The 27,185-nt window shown below is 37.7% G+C and overlaps 3 protein-coding genes across 10 annotated transcripts in view; all 3 read right to left on the bottom strand.

Moving 5' to 3' along the window:
* Positions 1 to 37: 37 nt before the first annotated feature.
* Positions 38 to 6,796, bottom strand: LOC111575292 (actin-associated protein FAM107A). Of its 3 annotated transcripts, none has more exons than XM_055010722.1 (5): positions 5,982 to 6,796; positions 4,755 to 4,800; positions 2,010 to 2,199; positions 1,764 to 1,941; positions 38 to 785 (listed from the first exon to the last, which is right to left on the bottom strand). In XM_055010722.1, exons 1-5 carry the CDS (start codon positions 6,003 to 6,005, stop codon positions 681 to 683), a joined length of 543 nt encoding a protein of 180 aa, XP_054866697.1. In that variant the 5' UTR covers positions 6,006 to 6,796; the 3' UTR covers positions 38 to 680. The 3 variants fall into 3 exon arrangements, with proteins under 3 accessions (XP_054866697.1, XP_054866698.1, XP_035808743.2); XM_055010723.1 differs by having other exon boundaries at positions 1,764 to 1,920; XM_035952850.2 differs by having other exon boundaries at positions 4,779 to 4,800.
* Positions 6,797 to 6,946: 150 nt separating this feature from the next.
* On the bottom strand, positions 6,947 to 21,430 carry si:dkeyp-67f1.2 (uncharacterized protein LOC556106 homolog). The gene is made up of 12 exons (XM_023280308.3): positions 21,221 to 21,430; positions 15,695 to 15,801; positions 15,485 to 15,596; positions 11,318 to 11,485; positions 11,136 to 11,234; positions 10,964 to 11,005; positions 8,161 to 8,284; positions 8,020 to 8,078; positions 7,716 to 7,766; positions 7,531 to 7,615; positions 7,322 to 7,448; positions 6,947 to 7,202 (listed from the first exon to the last, which is right to left on the bottom strand). Exons 4-12 carry the CDS (start codon positions 11,328 to 11,330, stop codon positions 7,098 to 7,100), a joined length of 705 nt encoding a protein of 234 aa, XP_023136076.1. The 5' UTR covers positions 11,331 to 11,485; positions 15,485 to 15,596; positions 15,695 to 15,801; positions 21,221 to 21,430; the 3' UTR covers positions 6,947 to 7,097.
* A 909-nt stretch (positions 21,431 to 22,339) lies between these two features.
* cfap20dc (CFAP20 domain containing) overlaps positions 22,340 to 27,185 on the bottom strand; it is a 44,116-nt gene continuing 39,270 nt past the window's right edge. For all 6 annotated transcript variants that reach the window (XM_055010693.1, XM_055010694.1, XM_023280330.3 and 3 more), the window contains exons 16-17: positions 23,879 to 23,973; positions 22,340 to 22,999 (exon numbers count right to left, since the gene is read on the bottom strand). In XM_055010693.1, the coding sequence (XP_054866668.1) occupies positions 22,881 to 22,999; positions 23,879 to 23,973 (214 nt within the window). In that variant the 3' untranslated portion in view covers positions 22,340 to 22,880. The remainder of the gene's footprint in view (positions 23,000 to 23,878; positions 23,974 to 27,185) is intronic.

Raw genomic sequence — 27,185 nt, 5'->3', positions numbered from 1 at the left:
GATAGCACTACATTATAACTATTAACCTTCAATTAAGTGGTTTTGTTAAGTAACATTTTATTTCATGTTTATTTAATATCTCTTGATCTACAGTAACAGACAGTCACATCATATCTTGATACCTTCAATTATACCCGATTTTCTATGTAGTATGACATTATGGTACTGATGATAATTATTAATAACTACGGCAACACATAGTACAGATATGTAAATAAAACATGTTACCAAACAGTAACATGAAGCACTACATCATTACTGTGTGAATTTCATCTGCATTGTTAGAGAGAAAACATGATAAATCATACATGTATGTGTGACAAAACCTGTTTTTTGCCATCCTGTCTGTTTAATGCATTATAGGACATAAAGACCCAGCCCTCTAATTCAACTTTATACACAGAGGTGGTGAAAAATAATGAAGCTTTCATCTATGCACATTTTGGTTTCTAATTTCTAACAGCATAGTATTAAGAAAAAACAGAAATATTTTTCCCTTGTGGCCTCTCAGCTAATGATGTGTCTCCACTTGAGCGGAAGGTGTCGCCCTGATTATTAATACTGAGCTGCGTTATCTATTTCTAGCAGATGACACTAACGTCCCTTCACCAAGTTGCTCATTCCCATCAGTCTATTGTGTTGACGGCCAACAGAAAACACAAAGTCACACATCTTAACTGTCACACTTGCTTTTCTCCTGCGTCCATAACTGTGGTCCTCCTCAGTCTCTCTTTGACTTGGAGGAACTCTGGCTCCTCTTGCTTGGATTTTTCCTCTCTTTCCAGCTGTGGAGAAATAAAAACAAAGGTAAATTTATAGCTAATGTGTGTAATGACAGTGCAAAAGCACCATTTTAAAGACATTTAGTTTGAACCAGTTCTCTATATACAGTTGTCAAATGTCACTGAGGACATAAGTGCTGCATTATAGCAGCACAAACTTTATGTACTTAATTTTCCTTGTAATATTCCTTTTTATACCAGACGTATTGTTCACTACAATTCAAAGGTACAGAAAATATTGCCCTTTTTCTTTAACCCAGTACATTAATTTGGAATCTATAGTGTCTAAGATACTTCACAAATTAAGACTGATGAAAAATTATAGATAAAAGTATATAAAATACAACACAAATAGCCCCACCTTGGAGCTAATGGAAATATACTCCTTCACAATACAACACTCACTGTGGATACTTTTCTGCACTGAATATTTGTATTTTTGATACCTTTTATCTGTTTTGAAACAAAAGATTTTTACAGTGGTACATTTCTGTTTTTACTGTAAGAGAATTTACTACACTCCATCACTGTTAAATATGACAGAGGCACTCTATCAATAGTTCTTAGGACACACTGAAAAATCATGTATATCATAATTCTCTTCAGTGTTCAGTGCTCCTCATTCATGGACTTGGAGGTTGTATTAACCCTGAGAAGATAGTAAAACAGGGATAATGTCAAGTAGATGGATGGATTTGCTGTAGGAGCCAAAATTGGACTGTACTGCCCTCCTTTGGCTGACTGTAGAACAACTTGATATTCCACACAGCCATAAATAATCACACAATTACAAAACCAATGTCACGCTCCTCTGTGTAGATATTATATTACCTATCTGATACGATGCATTATTAAAGGTTGTGGGCAGAAGAACACATTTCATTTCTAATTTTAACCATGGTGATGGTTTGTTAAGCAGATCTAACGGGAATATTTGTGAGGAAATAATGAAAACAACAATATTACTACTCCTGTGCGTACGTTTTCTAGCCTCTGCTGTCTTTTCAGCAGCTCTTGATGAAGAGGTGACGTGTTCTTGTTTGCCTCCTGCTGATCTCTGCTCGCCTTCATCCTTTGTTCCCATTTTCTCTTTTCCAGAGCTCTCTGGAGTTCAGTCTTTCCTTCCTGAGTCACTCTCCTGTCAGAAACACACGAGGATCTAATGATTTATATAAATTATTAAACTCAAGTGTGAGTGTTTATGTGTTTTCGGTGCCTCTGTCCAACCTCTTGTGGGTCATCTGCAGTTCTTTGTGGAGCTCCTGATGGCTCTTGGAGGCAGTTATAGGATTGAGAGGTTTGTGGGGTCTGATTAGGTGGCTGCCCTCTTCTTCACTGTGTAGCTGGGATGGACCAATTCCCTGAAGCTCTGGGAATTGATCCTCCTGTTCAGGTTGGGGTGTCTTCATCATGGAGGCTAAAGAGAGGAAAAAAATCTAACTGGAGTCTATGTGTTTCTACCAAGATGATTTCTTTGTGGCACTTTCACTCAGATGGTAAAGATTCAGTTTAGTACTATTAGCCTTTAGTGAAACAATCAACAAAACCTGATGTGCGTTACGATAGAAAACAGAAAACAGAGCAGGAGAAGTAATAGAGAAATAATCTGGAGAAAGATCAAGGAAGGCATCCACATCTTCTTTGAACACACAGGTAATGACTATTTCTTGCCAAACTGTTCAAAGTCAAAAGTGAAACTTGAAGCTCGGTCATGATCATTGAAATGTTAATTTGTCACAGTGTTTGCTCACGTGGCATATCTGGCTTTATAGTGTGATTTATTTTATGCAGTAATGAAGGGAGGAGGTGGTTTATGCCAATGATCTGCTCATCACGACTAAAATGCTACACATCTCCTTTTTATGTGCTTAGTAACAGTGGTGTCCCTAAAACCAGCTGAGCCTCAACCAAATTCAAAATCCAACAAAATGAACCTCGATAGACAACTGTATTAGTAAGGTACAAGAACAGAAAGTTTGAGTGACCAGATAATAGTGACTTCAGTGGGAATTGCTTTAATGGGAATGACTTTATGGTAATTTTAGGGAACACCAAACAAAAACAAAGAACCTCGACTGGCAAACTGACTACATACTTGTTAGCCACCAGACATGAAAGTAATGGATTACATTTCCTCCCACAGTCCAAAAACAGGCTGAGGTTGATTGATGATTCCAAATTGTCCGTATACGTGAATGTGATTGTTTGTCTCTATGTGTAGTCCTGTGATAGACTGGTGACCTGTCCAGGGTGTCTCCTGCCTTCACCTTAAGGCAGCTGGGATAGACTCCAGCCCCCCTGTGACCCTAATGAGGATTAAGCATTGTCTAGATAATGGATGGATGGATGGATGGATGGATGGATGGATGGATGGATGGATGGATGGAGTCATTTCTTTCATGTCTGTACCTTTACTCTAGTATGTATTACACAATCTAATCTACTTTGTTACCTTTAAAATCACATTTCACTTCTGAGTAGGCCTTCAATTTGAATTGATTTCCTTCCATCAGCATTTTTGTAAGAAGCAAGGTTATCAGATTGCAAAAGAGCCAATGAAAATCATAACATAAAGATGAAAAAATGCTGCAGCAGACAGATGGCCAGTGACCACTGCACATCCAAATGAAGCAGGATAGTCTCTGCTAAAACTGAGCAGAAGGTTCGGAGAATGAACTGTGCAAGATATGTTAGCATGTCCAAGAGTCTCTTACTTGCTGTTTGTTTGCAGTGCATTAATGGAAATGTACATGGTTCTAGACAGGTTAAAAAAATATGTTTAATATTTCTAATAAAAATCATGCTACATTTCTATATTTGCTTAGAAAAGAAATTATTTCACTTTAATCCATTGGTAGATATTTTCTACATGGATCCCCCCTTTTGATTGAATGCCTGTTATTGAAAATACAATAAAAATCTGAGTAGTTTTTAGGAAGATTCTGCAGAAATGTTTATTTTAACACCATCAGTTTTACTTGTAGTTGAGTAATATTCCAGTAATGTCACAGTGCTTCTACCTGAGCATAGATTTTCAGCCCCACTGTCAATCACTGTATTGATTTCTCTTATTTCAAGCCTGTTTCTATCTATTCTGGATCACACCTGCAGTATATATTTGACAGCAGAGGCTCATTCTAGTCTCTATATACTTTAAGATCAAAGATTTAGAACAGCTTGGATGTTACCCAAAGACCCTTAAAGCTGGCCTGTGTAGCTTTTACTGAAAGGTAGTCAATGGGGCCACAAGCTAGAGGATAATAGTAAATGTTAAAACATAAGCTAGAGTTAGAGTCAGTGACTCATAAATGCCATTTACACAGAGATTTCTGTGCAAAGTTTGCTAACATTAGCCAGGGTAAGTTAGATACACTGTGCATATCCAGAATGGCTGCAGCAACAAAACCCTCTGAAACGAACGCTGAAGTCTTTTGTTTCTTATGGATTCAGCTTTTCATTTGCAAGAAGAAAGCTCTAGTATTTCCTTTTTTCCAAAGTTATGGTCTGGCTTTAAAGCACAATTCAGCTGACTTGCCAAATGTCTCTAAGCAAATGGTTTATTGACAACCACATAACAGTTCATTGGCTTAACAAATTATCTCTAACCCTCTTAACTCTTAACGACAGTCCAAATCGATAAAAATGTCTCTTCTGCAAATACTACAGTGTCCGTATGTGCTTTATAGCCGGAGTCACACAAATTACAACGTATCCCTGATTTCTCTGGTCTTTCTCCTCCCTGAGCCACACAAGCAGGCCAACAGAGGTGAGCACTTTATGCCGTTTCTTTATGAGAATGACAATAACAGCAGACATGACAGAAGCCACATTGGCTCAGTGGGTAATAATGTGCTGCCTCACAGCAAGAAGCTCACATGAGGCATAAAACCCTACAGTCAAAATAACAAGTTTGAAACCATTATGTACCAATAAATAGGAAAACAAATTGAAATATTACAATAGTTTTCTCACCAGACCAGTTAAGATGTGTCTCACCTGGAAAATGTTGGAGATCTCTCTGTGAAAAGAAAAAAAGGACAAAATACAATATAATATGGTTATTAACTTATTCCAGGCACATGGTGCATTTTCTAAACATCAGTCTTTACGAAAAAATTACACAGATAGAGATCTCCCAGTCAGGTCAACATTGCTGTTCCATGCAAATGGAAGCAACACAAAGCTGTATTATGATGCTGACAAACAAATCAAGTGCCAGCTCCACTTCCACATGTCCAGCGAAGCGAGTGATCTCAGCGGTGAGGTGGAAGGCTGCCACCTCATTAATGACAGGAGCAGACAAAACACAGTTTGATGCCCAGAGTCACTCATTTGCTGGAGTTTGAGCAGAATTAATAGTTGAGACAAGAACTATTCCCCTTGTGGGAATCAGACTGGACAGTTCAGTAAACACTTCAGTTGGTTTCTTGCAGTTTTTGCTGTCTGATGAAATATTTAATGACTTTCTGTTTGTGGTAGAATCTCTGTGCATGATCTTCTTTAGTCAGAGTAGCTCCACAGTGTCTGTTGTAGTCTCATCATTTACCTACGCACACAAAAAAAATATAATAGCATTGCATAATGTTTTCAAATTTCAGCACGACGAGAGGAATAAATTAAAATTTGTCAAGATGACAGCGAATCGTCAGAATGAGAGGGAATGTAGATGAACACTGACAGCATTTTAATGACAACTAGCTGCTAGACGCTGTTTGGTTGATGAGGGGGAAGTCCTGCTGTTTGGCTAACTCTCACACAGAGGATATTGTGTGGAGAAGAATTAATAGGACATGACAGGATAAACAGTCTCCAAGGCCCACTCTTCAGTGGGCGTCTCTTCAGTTGGATAAAGACCTGCATTTGGTTCAAGCACTAACTGCCTTTGGGAAATGGGTAAAAGGTAGAGACAACAGAAAACACATCACAGAAGTAGGGTACTGTAAAACAAACGCTTTAGTTTTTAAAAGCATACATGAATAATACAAATAGGAAAAGAACATATTGCAACTCTGGGATTTTCCGTTATCTGTCACTCATTCTTCTCGAAAACACAATGCATGCCAAGAAAGGCTTTTTGCCACATGGATGCTTCTGCCGGATGATTTAAACATGACTTGAGAAATGTTTTGTCTCATGGAGAAGGAGCAAAATAAATGAAGAAGTTAACTAAAAAAAAGAAAAAAGAAAAAAAAACCTCACCTTCTTCCCATGCGTGACTCCCATGTCCTCAGCATAATCCAGATTTGGTGCCTGCACAGATGCCTGCTGGACTCAGAGCGGACAGCGTTTCAGCAATAATTTGAGGTTACTCTCTCTCTGCTCCAGCAGCCAAGAATGGCACAGAGAGGGGAAAGAGCTCAGTGCTCGGACCAGTGGTGATGATCCCAGAGAAGCAGCCACCGAGTAGAAGAGAAACTCAGAGAGAACAGGCCGAAAGTCCTCAGAAATATACAGCAGGGGTGGAAAGTAACGGAAACTTATACTCAAGCACTGCATTTTAGTAGAAGTTCAATTTAATTCAAACTGTAAATACAAGCTGCAAGTATTTCAGGGGAAAGATATTGCAGGCTTTACTCTAGTACATTTATGCAACGTGAAATTACATTTTCGTGTGTAAAAACAGATTATAGGATCATAAAATACGCAGCACTATCAAAATTTAAACCAGTCATTTCCCATTGATTTTGACTTGTGGCCTCTTGTTAAATAAAAAAAGAGAGTCTAGTTGGAGTTTCAACAAATTTCCCCTCAAAGAAGCTCAAATTGCTTCATTTTAAAAAACTGTTCAAATTATCAAGGATTTCACACAAATATATGAGAAAAGTGGAAAATATGAATATGAAGTTTTTCTTACTTCTCCCATCAGTCATCTCATTACCCATCAGATTTAATTGTTGTATCTGCTATGTAGATGTCTCTATTGTAATTTACGTAAACTGTTAAGTAATCATTGCATAATTGATCACAGTGCTCAAAATATGAGGTTTATTTTTTAATATACCTAATTTTCTAATTAAATACTGAATTTAAAAGATGTTGACAAAGTCATCAAAATTAATTTTAACTGTAGTTTCCTGTAAATTAGAGCATTTTATTCTAATGTATAAATGCTTCTGTCAATTGCAGACAGATACCATAAATAACAATCCCAGTGAACAGAAACCTTCAGGGAACCTGCAGGAAACAGGGATCTTAAGCTTTTAATTTTAGAAAGAGATTTGACACCATTTGGAGCGGCGTCAATTTACAGAGAAATCTTGAAAGGCCATTTAAAAAACAGAAACTTCCATCACATTTAGCAGTTCATCACAAATGTCAGTCAGTCAGTCTGTCAGTCTGGTTTCTTGGAAAACAGCCGGCCACCTCCACCATCTCTGGCCATCCTTCATAAATGTTGGTTTTCTCATCATGAGCAGCTTGCTGACAGGAGAACAATGGAAGAAAACACGCTTCTTTTTAACTTTTAGCCCATTTTAAAATAGATGGTCTTTTCTGACACAAATAGAACAAATAAAACAGCGTTGAGCAGGTTCACTAACCTTCTCAAAGAGGCTTTTGCTTTTTGCTCCTGCTCTCCCAGCAAACACCCAGCTGTCTCTGTGTTTTACAGACTTGATCAAAGCGCTTCCCATCCCAACGAATATCTCCCTCATTTCATCTGTCATCCTGCCACAGAGTGGTACAGCAGGGTCAGATTTTGTGATAAGGAATCATTTTAACACGTTGAATCATTGAAATTTGGACTCACTTCTTTGTCACATCATCAAAGGAGGCCACCAAGACAATCATTCCAGGTTTAATCTCCTTCAGGTACGCTAGGATGTCTTCTGGGTCTTTAATTTTCAGAAGAAAAAAAATTACCATCGTTGAAAGGCTTTAATAAAGTTTGAAATTGAAAACTTGAATAAAAGATTTTTTTTAAAAACCTCTTACTTCCTGCATTCATATCAAGATAGTGTGATTTCTCTACAACTCCACTTTCCCCTGCGGTCGAAAAAACACATTTTTAAAATAATTGACTGGAAGAATAATAATAATAATAGAATGAGAATATTTTGAATTAGCCACAATAAAACTGAAAACTCCAGAAGAGCTACTAACAAGACCTCGAGGTGATATTTTGCTGTTTTCAAGGTCAAGAATGAAGTTTCATGTTTTAAAAAAATGTATTAACATTTTAGATTATTTAAATGCCACTACTTTACATGATTAGTATTGTCTGGGGTATTTTACTCACCATTTACCACCACAATGTTAAGTCCTGGTCCCACATTGTTCAACACGTGGCTCATGATGCTGTGGAGACACAGATGAGTTTCACTGCAGAGTCTCTGGTTTTGTCTTCAGTTAATTCAGCTGCCCCCACATCAATACATACATTTTACCATCGAAACAGATATTTGGCCCAACAACGTTGGCCGCTCCGCTCCTGATATGTAAAGCAAAATGTTGAGGCGGGCAGAGTCTGGAGAGGCGGCACTTTGGCACAGATGCAGTTGTAGCTGAAAATGTTGAATAAAGGGACAGAAAAGACCTCCTGATAGATACAGTTACTGAGGGAATTGTGTAATGTAAAAAAGATGAGTTCTAGTAATAGAAAAATATTGCACGCCAGGGGCTGCAGAGAGGCTTCCACTGCTCCATATGCATTTCTCATTTATTTGGATGACATTTCCCTCAGGCACTTCTTCAAAATCACCAGTCATACAAGGACGAAGGTGCTTGTATGTTATATAGGCCACATCCTCATAACGCGTCTGATGGTGATTAGATAATCATGTTGCGTTATTCCGGTGAGGAAAAACAATCAAGAGGCCTCCACTGAATGCAAATTTCAAAAACAAACGGTGGCAGGAGCAGCTAATCAAAAAACTTCAAAAAGAACCATACCACACTTTTAATTCAATATATAATCCTTAGGTTAAGTATCTTTATCGAGTATAAAAGAAAACACTTGAAATCAAAATCTATATTCAGTTGGTGAGGTGGCAGGGTTTTCAAAGCGTAGATTCAATAGTGTTCCCTCTAGGAACGCAAAACATCTAAGCTACCTCCTCTTGGTAGGAGTGATAACTTCTCAGTTCCAGTGTATCTCAGAGAGGAAATAGGATGATTCAATTCAACAAAATATACTGCTGCTGGATAATTCGACAAACAGATTAACTCTGTGGTGTAAGGGTGCCACTTTCAAATTGAAATCCATCCTCTGTCTCAGCAGCATGAGGACTGTAACCACTGCATTAATCTCCTCCAGGCCACATTACTGCAACTCAACTCGGCCCGTCCCCGATGTCTCGTCTCCAGCTGGTGCGAGACTCCTAACTGGTACAAATAAAACAGAAAGTATTACACATGTAGCAGCATCTCTTCACCGGCTACCTGTTAAACAGAGAATTGATTTTAGGGTTCTTTTATTTGCTTATAAAACCAGGCACAGCTTGGCACCTGGGTACATTTCAGAACTACTCTGTCCCTACTCTACCTCTAGGCTTTGTTGATTTATTGCCTTAAATCATAAAACCAACACTTTACTGGGTCATTGGCAAATTAAATATTGTATACGTTATAAATAAGAGGAAAACAGTTTGTCCAGGTTCTTCATTATATCTCTCCTGGAGAACAACAATGACAGCTTATTTATAGCATGACAGTAAACACACAGGTACATTTCTTAGACAGAACAGCTTCCCAGAGATGAAATGCTTACAAGCACCTGTAACCTTGGCTACAGCCCATAATTTGACCGAGGAGCCTCTTCAGACTGAAACTCCAGACCTGAGAAGATCTCTATTTTTGACTTTTGTTGTGTAAAGAGCAAATGTCTCATTACAGCCAACCTGCAACCCTGAACACAAAAGAATTCTGTCTCTCTGAAAAATAGTCAACATACAAGAAATTAATCACGAATAGAAGATTAACAGATGATTACCATATAAATAAATGATAACCTAAGAGCTTGTAATTGATTTTACTTTCACAGCCTCTTAGATCCTCAGAACTGCTGCTTTTAACTGCCTTTGAAACAGACTTCCTGTTTCAATCAAATGTTCTTCTTCTATTACCATTTTAACAAAAATCTTTAATCTTACATGTTTGCAATGGCTTTTGGTTGCTCTTAGTGGTCTTAATACTTTAGTATTGTACATTTACTGAATTTTAGAATTCGATCTTACGTTGTCTTATTTTGCACCATTTATATTTCATCTATTTTGATCCCATTTTCTGTCTTGAATTTTCACATATATTTTTGTTGAAGCCTGTCTTATTATATGTAGCACTGTAGTCAACTCTGGTTGATTTAGTACCTCATGTTTTTGTATTCATTTGTGCTTCCATGTCTAGCAACAGGAGTTTTCAGCGCTCTGCTCTGCTCTGCTCTACTTGTCTTACCCACATATGACCTCCCACAAGGGTAAGTGATAAGGTAAATGGCCGACTTAGTGTGACATGAGATAATACCATTTATTGGGATCTCTTTACCTGAGTGAGGATGTTTGAGGCTGTTAAAGTGATAAGTATAATTACAGTGACTCCAACAACCACAGATGCCCTCAGGGACAGGTGCTGAAGGAGCTGCAGTTGGTACTGATTGAGGAGGAGGTAAATATGAGTGCACTTGGCGGCCTCTCAGGTTTTCACCTCTTGTATACCATGAGAGGTTCTTCTTTAAATAGACAGAGCTGACAATCAGATTGCAGTGTTTTGTTATTATATCCTGGATCTGCCCTGTACCCTTAGAATACTACTACTGTAAATACTATACGATCATTTGTTAAGTTTAGGTTTTAACGGATATGACAATGACAGCATATTAAAGGTCAGATTTCTTGTATCCTCGTTGTCAAAACCTTCAGTATTTTGCCAAATAAGCTAGAAAGCAAACCTAGGATTGTTCTTGTCTCAACATGAAGGAACATGAATTTCTAATCACCATCAGATGGGTTATTATGGTATAGATTATGTAACACACCAGCGCCTCTGTTTGACTATGACTGCTCATCTTGAAGAAGTCCTAAGGGCTGAAAATGACATCCAATTTTACATTTAAGAGCTAGAATGGGCCACACTTTATTCCTACTCTCAGGAAAAATTATTTCTACCATTATTCAATTCAGAAAAAACGCTTGAGAGAGAATACATATTTCATATTAAGTGTTAAAAACTGAGAATGTCAGACTTACCTGTTTTGAATTTTGGTTTCATTTGATCCGCAGTATAAAACTCTAAAATGAAAGAATGGAGACAGAATGGAAATAGCTTTTATTGAGATGCTAGACTTTAATGTACCCCAGGATTTAAATTGTAATGAAAAGTTAAAAAAACAAAACAAAAAAAACCCAAAACAGATCTTACCGAGAAATGTTTCCACTTTCTCTTGTGCATCAAAGGAATTGATGGAGATTCCCCATGTGATTAGGAGGACAACAATTACAGCAGCAAGGTGCAAAGCGGCTGTCAACAACAAAGAGAAATCAGATGCAGATTTGCAGTCATAGAACAGAAAGGACTTGTTTTTAAATAAAGTCAAATCTTACCTCGATATCTCATATCTGCAACAAATCAGAGCGCTTTGTTCTGTCCAAAGAGGAAAAGTTGAGGTCCTTCATGTGTACTTCAAGCACTCAACAAAAAATATAGATAGAGCACAGCTTGTGGTGTCATCTCATCTGTGTACTTGTCCCGATAATTCCTTCGTCTTTGCACTACAAAAAAACAAGGATGCGACATAATCTATAACCACACCTACAGTGAACTGGATAGAGATCACGTTTCAGGTTTTTTACAATGTCAAACAAGGGAAGGTGTCCACCAGTAACAGATACTATTTGTGTGAACAATGAGGTTTGCACACGGCAGATTGTGTTTAGCTGGAATGCAAACGGGTATCTGAAACCCGGAGAGGAAAAAAAGGCACAAAGAAGATTGGAAAAAAGGTCAAACGCTTCATATTTCAAATTGGATGAGTAAATGAAAAAAGGATGTAAAGACATACTGTACCAGTTGTCAGAGTTTTCTAATCATATGTTAATTTGAGTGAAACACACGAAGCATGTCAAACACAAAAAAAGTTTAAAGAAAAAACTAATGATTTTACACAAAAATGTAAATAACAGGCATTGCTAAAGGTGGAAACACATTTTCCCATAAGAAGTTAAAAACAGTGCGGTGTCACATGAGACAATAATTTACAAACCTGGACAGAGAAAGTGTAAGAATGGGATTTATTGGAATATCATAAATAAGGCAATGCATGTGGTGTTTTTACCAAGACATTTAACTGCACAGGAAGGAAACATGAGACGCTTTCAGATGGTGAAAGACACAATAATCCTGTAAGGCAGAGATCAAGCCCTTGTGTGAGTAAGTATCTGCCCTGCTGATCCTTGAACAGTACCTGAATATCTACTTCACGTATGACGAGCTCTTACGTTGTCATCATTTTCTGCACTCATATGAAGTTGAATAAATGCTCCTGTATTTAAGAATATTCATCATATAAGCTCTAACCAACTGAAATATTGACACAAGGCTTTCTGGATGCAACAGTCATACCTTAAAGGTATTTTTTTTTTTTTTTTTTTTACTTAAAACTACATTGAATATTGAGATTACTAACATTCTCCCACAGTGAACTAGGGATCTTGTGGGAGGCCAAAGGGTGCCGTTTGTTTTCATTTTGCATGAGCTCCCCAAATCAAATTCTTATCAGCAATGTTGAAAATGAAAATGGTTGCTTTTCTATGGTAAATAAAACCACAGAATACAAACAGTTTCATATACAGCAAATGTTTTATGGTATCTTAACCCATGAGATCCTGATTGGTAGCATGGTGTAATACTAAAGACAACCAGCAGAGGGTCTTTGTGTACTACCGTTCACTGATCAGTAGGAACATTAAACATGCAGAGAAAAGGGCCAGATATCATCTTGAGAACCAAATATCCACGTTTAGTTTAATTCTGTGCCATTACAGACAATGTACAGACAGCAGTGAACAAACACAGGCAAGTGTTTGCGATACAACCCTTCACAGCTCTTGTGTCTGTCATTTGGAAGTGAGCAATACTTAAATACTTGAATATAATATCTCCCCTCTAATAAGGCAGACACTCAGATAAGAGGCGGAGCAGGCGGATCATCAAGTTCATGAGATGGATTGAACAAGGACAATCCAAGCACACTTCAGACAGTCCACAGGATGAATATTTAGTACCTAACCACCCTAATGTTTTTCAAATGTACACTCAAACATAAAAAGACACAGCAGACATCATTAATATTACAAACACCAACATCAGTAACAGCAGAGAAAACAACTCTCATTCAATGTTTGGGGAATTTGCAATAACACTCCAGAGTCCTAACAAGAAGAGACAGATGACAATAGATTGGCTTCAGTGCCTCATTTGTTGATCACACAAACCATAATGAAAAAAAAGAGTGATTTCTGATTAATTATTAATCAATCTGAAGTGCCACTGGCATCTCGGTGACACTCATGTTCACATCATGTTCGCTCACAACTCCCAAGCAGGTGGAGTTGCTGATTCTTTTTCCTTTGTGGAAACACAGCTGTCAAAAAACATCATGCAACATCAGTCAGCCTAGAAGTCCATTACAGAGTCAGTGGACTCTACAGCAAATTGACTTTGAGTGGAATGACAGCATGCAAAAGGAAATAATTTCAAAGGGAACTAGCCAACTGGTAGATAGCCGGGGTCTTACTGTGACTATTTTTAGCTTCAGATCAATTAGGGTGTATCTGAAATGTCATAGCTCCATGAGATGATTTGCAACTGCTTAGTTCAAAACTGTGAGATAATATTACTCATGTTCTGTGGCAGACTTATTCAGACTAACACTGAGTGGATGTTAAGGTGTATACTCCTTCTAAAGCCCTATTCACCAACGATGAAAAGTTCTGTTTATGATTTATTCATTTTAAGAATATTTAGCCATTTCAAAGCAGATTATTACCTTAATACAGTATTAGCAACCTTTGTTTTTTCAGTTTCTTTTCAGTTCTGTATCGTGCCAGAATGAATGCAATATTTTTTTTATTCAAGTCAACTAATAAAGCATTTCATACGACGTGAAAATGTGAAGAATCTGAGTCTTGCATCTTTGAAAAATCCGCAGTATTAGACTCCCTTTCACATTACCAGGAGATCCATCAAGGACATGGGTTTGGCTGCAGAAGTCGATTCCTTTTAAATACAGCAACAATGAAAAATATGTCGTTAAAATGTACAGATGGATGACAAATTAAAGAAAAAGCCTGAACCCCATGCAGATTTGCAGACATGGACTGATCTAGTGCACCCTTTAGTATTGTCTGGTGCAGAAAGTATAACACTGAGGGAGAGGTCACTGCAAATCAACATCATTTTGTTCTGACTGATCATCTTTACTCTGATGTAACATTTCTATTCTGATTTCTCTCTCGGTCTTCCCAGGATGACAATGAACCCACTTAAGACGCACAAAGGGTCATGAAATGGTTTGATGAGTATAAAAATGATTTGGATAATATGCTGTGGATTTTGCAGTGACCAGATCTCAACCCCACTGAACCCAATGGGAGACTTTGGACTGACAGCGTTCTCTACAACCACCATCAAAACACCAAACGAGGGGATATCTTTTGGAAGAACGATGTTTAAACCCTCCTGTAGAGTTCCAGAGAATTTTAAAATCAATGCCAAGGCACAATGAAGCCCAGCCTCTTACTGAGACACTTCATGTTGGGTTTTCCTATAATTTGTCAGCCGAGGTTTGCAATTTGTGAAATTTGTTATATCATACTTTTCAAATTAGTTGTAGTCTAATTTCAAGAACCAGGCATGCTGTGTAACTCACATTGACCATTAGTTTAATCAATACTTCATGATTCTAATCCTGAAGATTTGATTGATGCTCTACTGTACCATATTTTAGCAGAACACTGATTCAAAAACAGAGATGCTCTAAAAACAGCTTTTCTTTTTCCCCAATCCTGAGTTGTTCCTGCAAGTACAACATTTACCTATCAGAGGCTCTGGAAATAGCCTGCATGTCACCTAGGGGAAGAAAACCAATAAGAGATGCAGCTTTATCAATAGTTAGATGACACTTTAAAAGAAGTGCATGCCATGCCTTATGCATAAAAAGGGGATCTGCTGAACTCATCAGTGTCAGTGAGAATGCAAATGAAATCAGTAGTTCCACATCAAACAAAGACAACACACAGCTAAAAAGAACTTAAGATGATAAATGCAAATCCAAACACACAAACCACACTGGAGCAGCAATTAGTCTATTAATTAATCCTCAGCAACTATTTTGACTATTTGTGTGGATTATTGTTAAAGTAAAAATGCCAAATATTTGAAAGCTCCAGCTTCTCAAATGTGAGAATTTGTTGCATTTCCCTGTCTTACAGATCAGTGACCTGTACTTTTAAATTGTTTCCTGATGTTGTGTCAACCAGAATAATTATTTGCAGCCCTAAAGCACACAATTCATCGACAATAAATTCCTTTTCAGTGTGTCCAGTCCAGTGGCAGCCCAGTTGTCAATTTATTCCAAAAGGTCCTGTCACAAGAAAAAAGGAAGTCGCAATTGACATGTGATGTGATGAGGAAAGTTACAGCTGTGTTGACTTGTACTGTGCGACAGATGACAGTGATAGCTTCTACCAGGCAAGTGGTGATGAACTGACCTCATCTGACTCCTCTCCCACTGTGCAGGGCCCCCCGTCACCATCCTCCTCCGCTGGCGCTGAATGCTGATCCTCCATCCTCCTCAGCAGTGAGTATCTGTAGGTCGCCTCGCTGAAATAAAGGTACGTGACAGAGGACGGTCTTGTTTTTTTCACTGCACTAAGAGTTTAAAATAATCACGTTAAGGCTCATTAATAAAGTTTGCTTACTTGACTGGGAAGCAGTATTTTCGGATGATCAATACGGCAGCAGCTACTGCCGCCACAGAGACGAAGATCACTGATGCAATAATCCCAGGGTGAAGCCTTAACCCGGCCTAAAAAGACAAATGAATCCAATAAGATCTAACAGTGGGGTAGTTAAAGAGCCCATAAACCTAACAGCTCAGTTCATGATGTGTAGCACAGATAAAAAGGAAATACAGGGAGGAGATATGACAGCTGAACAGCAGTGTGTTATAAATCATACTGGTGTACAACCCAAAAGCTCAGCAGCAGGGCTGTGAATCTCTGGCCAAGCACAAAAAGTGATATATTTTTGACAACCACTGATCACTCACATTAGATTGTTGATCACTAGACGAAAGTATCTTCAAAGTCAGGGCTGTGCATAAGATCATTTGTAATATTGGGGGCAGAGTGTGGGATCATTAGTCTTCGTAGCAATAATTAGGATTCGCATGGAGCGTGGCCAAACAGTAAATCCAACAGGAACAATCTATCGCGAGTGCTGGCATCAAACATGAAAAACAATAAAACAGATGTGGTTTAATAGTAATGACACATATTTTGTCTTGTGATATATTCACAGAATTTTGTAATTGAATGGTCAACTTGTGTATTATCTGAAAAGATAGAAAACAAATGCCACTATAGTATACTAAGTAGCAGAATAACAGTATATATCACAGTTTACCATTATGCTACACCACTGCTCCATTTTTCATATTACTTCCAATGTCAGAAATCTGTCCAAATGTGTCTATAAATTGGGGAACGGATAACAAGTGGCAAGTTCCGAACAAATGGTTTTAACAAGAAGAATGTCCAACACTTTTTGCGCCCTAGTCAACCTGTTATGATGCTTTATCCTTACCGTTAAGGCACAACATTACAGCGTTTTCTTAAAAATTTATCAGTCTTTGCAAAGACACAATAGACATAACAAACATACAAGCTCCAAAGCCCGCTATTCTTAGTATTACAGCATTTTTTTGGACATCACTCAAAATGGCAATGTATTACACTTTTTTTTTAAAGTAAAGCTTTACTTTACTTATTGAATCTTACATATTCTCACGTATTAGCACAATTCCCCATCTCAACAAGGACAACAGAAATAATAGCTTTCTTTTAAGCTTTTTAACAAAAGTATTACCACAAAGCCAACAGCAAAGTTAGTGAAAAGCAGACAAAAAAGCACTTTGTAGAAAAAATGCTGTGGTGAGAAAGAATAAGGCTCAACTGCATGTCTGAGATAATCAAAGTGACACCTACAGAAGGCTGAAGGCCATCATAAAGTAAAAGTAGTACCTTTAAATGATTAGTAGGAACAGAAACACCTTTCTGTGTTACAGACAACTGTAATGTGATTACAGTGTTACTTTGTTATGTACTCCATCCTATTGCAATTCTCAGCATCGTGGCCCTGAGAGTGAAAGGAATCTGGCAACTTGAATAATTCCACATAGATCTGCAAAGTAATGAGGAATGTTCAATAAAAAGACGAAGGGGCCTTGTAACATCAAGTGTACTCATTCCAAAAACTGTTTTCAAACCTTTTCTTCTCAACTATAGTGCCTGTATTAACCCCCATTGGAAGTTTTCCCTTTTTATTGCTTTCAACACTGAATCATGGTCACTAAAGTTTGCTGTTTGTGAGAAGAATTTACCAAAGAGACTCCGTCATGTAAAAGTGAAAACAGACTTATACAAAGTAATGTCAAATAAATATTTCTATAAATGTAAAATAACTGACTGTACAAGTATTCACCCCCTTAAAAATGACTCACCTAATTCAACACAGGTGCAGCCAGTCGGTGCTAGAACTCACACAGTGAAATGAAGATGATGTGAGTGCAGTAAACGTGTCTCGAACGATTGTAGTATAAAGACTCCTGTATCTGTAAGTTCCATTCACTGGAGAGTCAGTACTCCTGACTATAGCTACCCCATGAAGACTAAAGAACAATCCAAGCAACTCGTGAAAAGCGGAATTCAGGGGATAAGTATCAAATGTTTCCAAGTCACTGATTATGCCTTGGAGTACAGTTAAATCCATTATTAATAAATGGCAGGAATATGTCACGTGTAAATCTTCCTAGAGCAGCCGTCTTAAAAACTGAGTGACTGTGCAACAAAGAAACTGGTAAGAGAGGTTACCAAGGCACCCATGACTATTCTTAAGGAGTTACAAACTTCAGCATCTGAAATGGGAGAGACTGTTCATACATGCCTGTTTTTCATCAGTCAAAGCTACATGGGAGAGTGACAAAGAAAAATCCACTGTTGACAAAAGCAACATTAAAACATTACATCTCAAATAGAGTTCACCAGAAGGCATTTGGATAAGTCTGAAGTCAACTGGAAGGTGGTTCTTTGGCTTGATGACATCAAAAGAGACATTTTTGGCTATCAGACTAGACGCTGTGTTTGGCAGACACCAAACACTGCGCATAAACACAAACACCATTCCCACTGTGAAGCATGGCGGTGGCAGCATCATGATGTATGAATGCTTCTCTGCAGCAGGCCCTGGAGGGCTTGTAAAGGTAGAGGGTATTAATTTTACCCTTTGCAGAAAAGCATAAGGAAGTAATGGAGGATAACCTGATGCAAGAGAATTGCAACAAGGGACTTCTCTCTTGTTGCAGTTCTCTTTTCGTTTCTCGTTTGTTTTCCAGCAATGACCTGTAGCAAACAGCCAAAGCTAAAAAGAAATGATTTAAAGACAACAAGGTGAATGTTACGGACTGACCAAGTCAAAACCCAGACCTCAATCCAAATGAGAATGATTCATTATCCCCATGCAACTTGACAGAGCTTGAGCACATTTGCAAAGAAGAATGAAGCAAAACTGCAGTGTGAAGATGAGCAAGGCTGACTGAGATCTTTCTACACAGGCTTGCAGCTGTATTGTAGCCAATTGTCACCTACTAAATACTGACATGAAGGAGATGAATACCTATGCAATCACTTCTTCTACATTTACATTTTTTTAATTGAATAACATTACTTTGTAGAAATCAGTTTTCACTTTGAAATGAAAGAGCCTTTTTGGAAATTCTTCTCAACAAACCCCCCAAAATTGAACTGACCATGATTCAATGTTGAAAAGTAATATAATGAAAACTTCTGTAAATCTTGTGCTATTTCTTCATAGTATATTTATAATAATCATCTGATTCCCACAAGTGATTACTTCTACGATATATTTCACAATAGATTACAGATTACATTAGCTTACTCAAAGTGATTAAAGTGTTTTAAATATTTCAACATTGTCTTACAATATCACTGTGCTAAAACTAAATGACTGTGGCATTCACGCAATATTGCTACCACAAGCCAGGATTCATTCTGTAATATTTTGTCTAGCAAAAGGGATGAAGACCTAGTTAAAAACTCTGAAATTTATTTTCCACAGAGAACCAGCAATAACAATTAAAATAAAACTATGCTAATTCATAGTTCCACAGAATATTTTGCTTTTACTTTGTGGCTTTGCTTCTAATCCTCTTTTTTCACAACATGAAATGGGTGATGAAATCCATAGAGGTCTTGCATGCAGAATTCTGTAGGTCCATATTAAAGTCCAAAGAAAAACACCAACCAAGGCAAGCAGGGCATGCTTAGGCCATTACCCAATGATTTTTAACAATGAAAAAAAATTACATTTGGTTACATCTCAAATCAATCCCCCAAGATAGACTGACATTTCAGGCACAAAAAACCCAAGAGCTAAACTCCCCAAAAAGTCCCTTCTGTCGACTGGCTCTGACACATACTGATCAGATAACACATAACACTGATCAATCCCAAACCAAAACTGCTCTCAACTACTAATCAGTCATCCAGCCTATTACATTCACAAAAGATGCTTATCTGGAACACTGGAGGAATAAAACCAAAAGTCAGAACAAACTTCATTACTATCTAGCCCTAAACCATGAATGTAAATTGACAGAATATCTCTTTACTGCCAGTGATGCAAGGCAGAGACAGATCCTGATCAAATATAGCCTCAGTGACCATAGTCCAGCCACAGTGAAGGGACAACACAAGAAACGGTGGCTACCAACAAAACAAAGAGTGTGTGGTCACAGACATATACAATGACATAACACAGGAAAACTTTAAGAAGTTTGACTTGTTAATCACATGCTTCAAAGAACTAGAGGACAATAAAAAACAACAGATTACGTAAGGAAAGACGCCACCCAGCATAGCCAGCTGCTCAATATGTGACTGCATGTCACAGGCTCAGGTAACAATTAAAACATCGCTGAATATGACAAATATATTGACACAGCTCATCAAATACATGGCACACACACAGAAATTCCTATTTACAATTTTTTTTCTCCTTCACTTGTTTTTATATCATCTTAATCAGTTTATTTTCTTTACATTTTTACCCGGTGGCAGTGGTGCCTCAGCAGTTACGGCTTTGGGCTACTGATTGAGGATTTAAGCCGCAGAACTGCCAAGCTGCCGCTGATGGGTCCTTGAGCAAGGCCCTTAACCCTTACTGCTCCAGGGGCTCCATAGTGAGCCTGACCCTGTGTTTTGACCCCATCTTCCTAACAAGTCGTGATATGTAAAATGAGTAAAAAAATTATCTTCAAAATGTTCATCGTTCTCTTATGCATTGTTTGTCTGTTCTACATCTTTATACTCTTTGCATAAACAATAACGTTTAATCTTAATATTCTTGACTCGGCTTTTTGTTCTCAATATATATATATATTTAAATTGCACTATCCTTGATGCTTTGGCTGTATTGTTAACCAAAAAAAGCACACTGAACTGAAAAGGACAGTAGCTTAAATCTGCAATGCTACACAGAGCAGAAAAGCTAACTAGCATAATAACAGTCTGTAGTTTTGTAACACAGTTTCGATAAATGTTTGCAAATATATACTGGATAAACAAAATAATGTCTATTTTTAAAGTATAAAAGTTGGCATGCATGTTGTGAATTAGCAGTTCGCCTCTACGTGGTTCGTTTGCTAGCAGGCTAGCAGTTTAGTCGACAGTGCTAACATGCTAATTAGCAATTTATCAAAGTAGGTAGCGGTAATTTGGTAATTTTACCTACAGGAATTCAAATAAACTACATTTCAATTTCAGAGTAAATAATACAGACTTTTAGATGGGCAATCCCATTTAAGGGATCTAATAATTTTAATAATGCACTAGTAGTCTAACTACCACTATGTAAATTGTAACTGTAGGTAAATAGTGACTCATTTTATATTCTAAATACGCAGCTCCGTTGTTTCCCTACACTTGATACCAACCTGTGTTTAACTCTCCCACACATCCACTACAGACTTCTTCATTACACACCAGCAGGTTCAGACACGTTTAATCTGACACACCCATGTGAATATAATCTCCATCATCTCCACTCACCGACAGTCATTAGTGTTTACAGTGTTGTAGATGTGGGGACGTGTGTGAAAACTTTCAGCAGGAGTCTAACGGATCTAGTTACCATATGGCTTTACATACCTGTTGTTCTGACATCCCTTCACAGCTGCTTAACCTACTGTCATTATGGAGTCGCAGCACATTGCAGCCTGTAAGAACAAAAACTGCTGGGGCGCACTTTAAAAAAAACAAAACAAAACTGCTCTACAAAGTACTTTTCTGTCTCACTGGAACAGCGACGGTAACGCCATCGTTGTTTACTTCCGAGTTCTTGGTGCCTCCATCACCTGTTTCCACGCCCCCTCCCCTCCCGCAGGACACATCACGTGACATACATCACATGACCTCTCAGTGACACGTTTACAACAGTTTTCATATTTGAAGTTTTTGCTGTACTGACCTATAATACTTGCAAACGGCAACATGGTTGACTTACTTTAGAGAAAAAGTACATTTCAGTGATAATCACTTGGGAAAATTCCACACTCAGTCATGCATTATTGTATAAAACATTGAGATCTTGCTTAAAACACAAGACTGTTAGAATTTAGGACAGTTCCTTATGTAATATTGAATGTATTTTTAAGACTGTGGCATAATTTCTAGCACCAGAGTTGTTAGGTATATTACCATTCTAAATAAATTTTTCTGTTCAAGGTGTTGTTTTGGCAGGTTATGACTATTAATTGAAAATAATACATTATGAAATAGATGAAATAGTACATTTGCAACTTGGCCATTGCTTGTTGAATACTGCAGATATTAAAAAATAAATAAAAAAAATATAAATTAAAAAAAAAAAAAAAAAATATATATATATATATATATATATATATATATACATATATATATATAAAATTGTGAACATGCCATCACTTTCTCTGGTTACTGATTCAGTTGAGATATGGTTTAATTAAAACCACTGGGAATGAATCTTTTGTTTAATTTTTCTAGTTCATTGTTAAGCAGCAGCTTACATCAGGCTGGGAATAATGAATCCAGTTCGTATTAGCTGCTCATCAGGTGTGATGTGTGTTTTGGCACGAGTGATGAAAAGGCCTGCCAGCCTCATGAGCAGGCCACCTGTCAATACTACTAGTTACAGTTACACACCATGAAAAGAAAAATCATCGTTACATGCTCATCTGTGAATGATCATTATAACAACAAAGGACAAACACAACTTTGGAATATTTCAAATGCATTTGAATGTGCTACAGTCAATAATCTTCTTTTATTTTTGTTGTTTGGACAGCTCAGTCCAATTATTTATTTACAGTCCAGACAAACACACAAAAAAATGAAACCACTGCCTTTTCAAATTAAATTTAATTCCAACAACAACCTATACCTATATTGTGATAGTAATCCATGGAAAATTTAAATGTCAGAAGTCTTATTACAAGAATCTCCAGGATGTTCTTTCAGAAAGCTTAGATATTAATTTGCAAGCCAAGACCTCTTAAAAGACTCTTTTTTTCCATCAGATGTGACACTGAATGAGCAAGAACTCTCGAAAAGCATCCCTTACACACCAACATGACACTACATCACTACATATGGCGACACAAAGCTCCTGTAGTTTCAAAAAATAAAAGCAATAACACAAAAACAGTTCTTAATGAATAGGGAGTTCATTACTCATCAAAAAGCTGAAAAGCCTAAAAAAAAAAAAAAAATCCTGAAGCCATTCATTCGCTGTCAATGTGATTTATTAATTTTGATTCTCATGGACTTTGAGTCAAGCTAGTTCATAGTATTTGCCAGTCTTTGGATCAAAATAGCAGTTCAGGCAAGGATCATAGAGCAGATTCAAATACTCGTCCTCGTCGTCCTCTTCATTCACCGACTCATCTCCTCCTGTAATAAAGTGAGCAAATCACTGTGCCACACTTGGAAGCAATTGATCAAAATGTACAAAAGTAACAGTACATTAGTAACTCCAATCAAGTTTGCACAGATAAAATATAGAACTGCAATGTTTTATATTTTTCATGCACAACTAGCATAACCCGACCAGAGATGAATTAGAGCCTCCTCCACCAGCTGTTACTGGAATAAAATGAGAAGCTTGGCTGGTTAGGTGACCTTCAGACTAAGGTGGATTTAAAAGTTTTCTGCCGCTGCCATTTCTTTCCTCATCAATCAAGACCTAAGACACCCAGACCCAGTACCACATTATGAAGCTGTAAAGAGATTCCCTGTAATCCCCACTACTTTAAAGCACGACAATTTAGCTGTTAAATTGACAGGCAGTTAAACGCTAAAAAGGTTATGGAAAGCTCCGGGACGAACATTTTATCTTATCAGAACTTGGGCAACAATAATGAAAACTAATTATAAGACACATTGTGTAAGAGGTTTAAAAATGATGTTGTAAACTGGAAAAGGTTTCATCAATTAACCTTGTCGATGTGTCTAGGGGGTACAGGCCTGTAATGAGCCTGTCTCCTCTGACCTATGGCGTTATGTGGAGGACAGAGAGCTCCACTCTCATGGGTTTTTTTTCACCGTTAATTAGATACAGTTCCACTTGCTTTCCCCACCTTGCTGTGTGCAGCCTTTGGTGGAAATGTAACATTTTTGTAGGCTCTGACACCACTCAGTGTTCCCATTAGTTGTATGCATTTGTGCAATTAGTGTTAATGCTAAAGCACTGGATTATTTGCTGTCTTCCCCACCTCCAAGGACATAAAAGGCACTCTAGAGACAGAGGGAGTAAAATGAAGGTTACTGTACCTCTGACTAGACTTCCCCGATTGCTCCATGTGTTGCCTGACCTTCTCTGCTGGCTGGGAGGCATAATAGGAGGGCTGAGCACGTCCATCCACTCCCTAGGGAAAAGACCATAAAAGCAGACAGTCATGACAACACATGCCATTACACTCACCATCCTACTATATGGCATTTTAACAATGAGATTCCATCACCATGTGCTTTCAGAAGCCCATCTAAGCCTCCATTGTCCTTGAGCCACTTCTCCTGCCTACTTAGTCTCACAGGCTTTTCAGTTTTACCTGAAGGATCACTTATTAGACTCTGACTCAAGCTGTGACTTCCAAGTGTCCACATTCTTGTACAGAGGAAGGGTCTTAACCTTGCCTGTTTCTGCGACAGCACGACTTCTTCTCTCTCCAAATGAGTTTATCATCCCTGTCTGTGATGTACACAGGCTACAGCTATACACCAATCACTTCCCAGTAAATGAAAACACTGCTTTTTAGAATGGCATGAGAGATTACAGCCAGAGAGAAAATATCACAAGATGAAATATTACTTGGAAGCAATGCAAGATTCATTTGTTAAACAGCTTTCAGAATCATCTGTGGCTATACAACAGTTGTGCAATTATCCATTAACATCTTTGGCCTCTGGACAAAACATCTCATATCACATCGTAGCATATTTAATGAGGAATTACATTATAATCTTCTTCTGTAGAATGTTCAGCTGACAGCCGGCGATTCAAACGTTCGCCTCTGCTTCGTCTGTCTCACAGTCAAAAATTGCAACGACTGACAATTTCACTCTTTCTAAAACAGAGCACTCAGAAGGCAAATGTTCATGGTTTGCATTTTGATATTCTTCACATCATGATATTCTTACGACTACTGACTAAAACTTTGTGTCTTATTGTGGAACCGCTCATAACACACCAAAAATCTGCTCAAAATAGAAATAATTCTCACTGGCATTCCTGTTGTGTTCATAAAATTCAGATTATATATGTTTACAGTTCTACAATTTTCACTTATTAATGTCTCCATGTGGATACTGGGAAATGATTATATGAAAATATTAGGATACAATAATAACATCAGTACGTTTAAAACTTAGCGATGTGCTCTTCTGATAAAAGCTGTTAAAAAAACCTCCAGATTACATCAGCTGTTGTAGCCTGCCGCAGTGTGTTAAAGGCAAATGTTTATTTTAATAGCTGTGTTTAATACCCAGAGAAAAAGCAGTGCATTAAAATACATACCCAACCTACACAGTCTTAGAAAGGTGATTTAAATGCTGAGGTTGACTGAGGTATGATTACATTAAACTTACAAACAGATCGATTCATTTTTATCTCATCTCTCTGTGCATTTAAGCATGAATTAATTTGCTTCATTTCTAACTTTATGCCTTTAAAGTGATAAAATACATTATCTCTATTGAAGCTCGGATTTTTCTTTCTAACAAAGGCATTTACCTCCCTCCAACAACCCCTTGACTGCGTGATAGGCAGGACCATTGTACTAAAGTTAATGGAAGCAATTTTCAAGGACAAGGGCCTCTGCTACTGAACTGTAAATTGGACTTCAAATTGTGAAGTGGGACTCGGCAACAGTGATTAAATTCTGAGATTTTCAAGTCATTATAACCCAAGTATAGACCTGTGAAAAAGGGAATAAATTAGCTTGATTTAATTTGAGAGACTACACTGTTTTTGTACAGCGGTGAAGTACATTGAAAATAAGCTTTCCAAATATATCCCAATGAAACAGCATCAAGGCAGCTCTGTTTGTCTGATACCCTGGCAACTTTACAAAAGTTCACAACAATTGTACACAATTGTACTGCTACAGAAAGTCTTATTTACGGGTTCATATTTGGTATGCCAGCCAAAGGCAGACACAATCATCATGAGCAAAGAAACATGTTAAAAATACTAGAAAAGCACTGGCAGCATTAAGCACAGAAACAGGAGCGTTTTAGCTGTCATCGAAGCTGTAGCTCTCCACAGCAAGAAAGCCTTGCAGTGGTGCCAGGATGCTCCAAAAACACTATGATAGAATTCACTGTAAGGGTGTCTCAGGATGCAATGCCTAAAAGAAAAGAAAGAAAACAACGACAAATCCTGTGCAGCTGCTATTCAATATGTAAATCAAGGCTTGCTTCGAAGTCTAATTTCAGTAGTACAGCTGTGGATGCTGTGGAGCTGTGAGACAAGTCGAGGAGTGCGTTTGAGGTGGTTGTCAATAGGAATATTCATTTCAGTGGACATTCAAACAAACAGCATCACTTCACAAAATATTTAACAGCACAAAGACATGTTAGAAGTCCAGAATAACAAAAAAAAAATACCCCTAAAATCTATCCCGCTCATACTTACTGTTGATCAAATGTAATAAATATAAAATACCATCTTTAGATCAGTTTTAAACAATAACACAAACACAAATATTTGAGTACATGGGACGCCACACATGTTCACAACAGGCTACCTTGCTTTGCATCAATAAATCAAAGTGTTAGAGTGGAGGAGGTTGCATAATTTGAGTAGCGAAACTGTGATGCAATCCCTTTGTCTTCTTTTGTAACATACCACATGGTTGTGTATATCCACAAAGAGACGACGATGCGCAGAGACAAGGCTCTGGATTAGCGGGTTGTGGGACAATAGGATGTCTCCAGAACCCTCCAAAGAGGAGAACTGGATCAATTTTTACTGCCACAGTTGACCATGAACTGGATGACTTAGAATCTACACAGACATGAGAACACTAAAGGCATTTTCACTTTATTTCTCACTTTCTATTCCCTTCCAAATCTACACACTGAACCCATTCCAAGAGCTGCTGTGCTCAACCCTGAGCTTTTTTTTTGTCTTTGGAACATTTCTAAATAACAGATCTGACTTAAATGAGGGTTACAAAACACCATTTTATTTAATCTTACCTTGAATAATACAGTTCCCATTTAACGTAACTGATTGTAAATAATTCAAGTAATTTATTTCCAGCCACGGCTATACATTACCAACCTGAAATGTTCAACATGTCAAAGGTTATCTGATGTAGACTGTTAAAACTAACCTTTTTATTGTCACCCCTCGCTCTCGTGTAACCTTATGAGCTTCTTCTTAATTTGGTGGATTTCTGAGCTTCATAATATGTATTCTGTTTAGCACTGTATATGCCTGAAGTTGATATTGGATATAACACTTTTTTGAAATATTCTTTCTCCTCCAGCAGTATAAGCCCATTTATCATTTTGTTTTCTTTTTGAGGTTAGAACTTTGTTTTGTTTTAACCTGCAGGTTGGAAAAACAAGGTGG

The sequence above is a fragment of the Amphiprion ocellaris genome, chromosome 5 (genome assembly GCF_022539595.1).
Source record: "Amphiprion ocellaris isolate individual 3 ecotype Okinawa chromosome 5, ASM2253959v1, whole genome shotgun sequence".
In the NCBI taxonomy this organism is placed as follows: Eukaryota; Metazoa; Chordata; class Actinopteri; family Pomacentridae; genus Amphiprion; species Amphiprion ocellaris.
This window is presented reverse-complemented; position numbering and strand designations above follow the sequence as displayed.

What these genes read in the sequence shown, in the direction of transcription:
- LOC111575292 (XM_055010722.1), bottom strand. Translation starts at nt 6,005, where the DNA reads ATGGGAGTCACGCATGGGAAGAAG. An exon ending in GACACATCTTAACTGGTCTG is followed by an intron (nt 2,200 to 4,754) that starts GTGAGAAAACTA and finishes TCCTCTCTTTAG; the next exon opens with CCTCCATGATGAAGACACCC. An exon ending in CTGCAGATGACCCACAAGAG is followed by an intron (nt 1,942 to 2,009) that starts GTTGGACAGAGG and finishes ATAAATCATTAG; the next exon opens with ATCCTCGTGTGTTTCTGACA.
- si:dkeyp-67f1.2 (XM_023280308.3), bottom strand. An exon ending in GAAACCAAAATTCAAAACAG is followed by an intron (nt 8,285 to 10,963) that starts GTAAGTCTGACA and finishes CAACATTTTCAG; the next exon opens with CTACAACTGCATCTGTGCCA. An exon ending in ATCTGTTTCGATGGTAAAAT is followed by an intron (nt 8,079 to 8,160) that starts GTATGTATTGAT and finishes GTGTCTCCACAG; the next exon opens with CATCATGAGCCACGTGTTGA.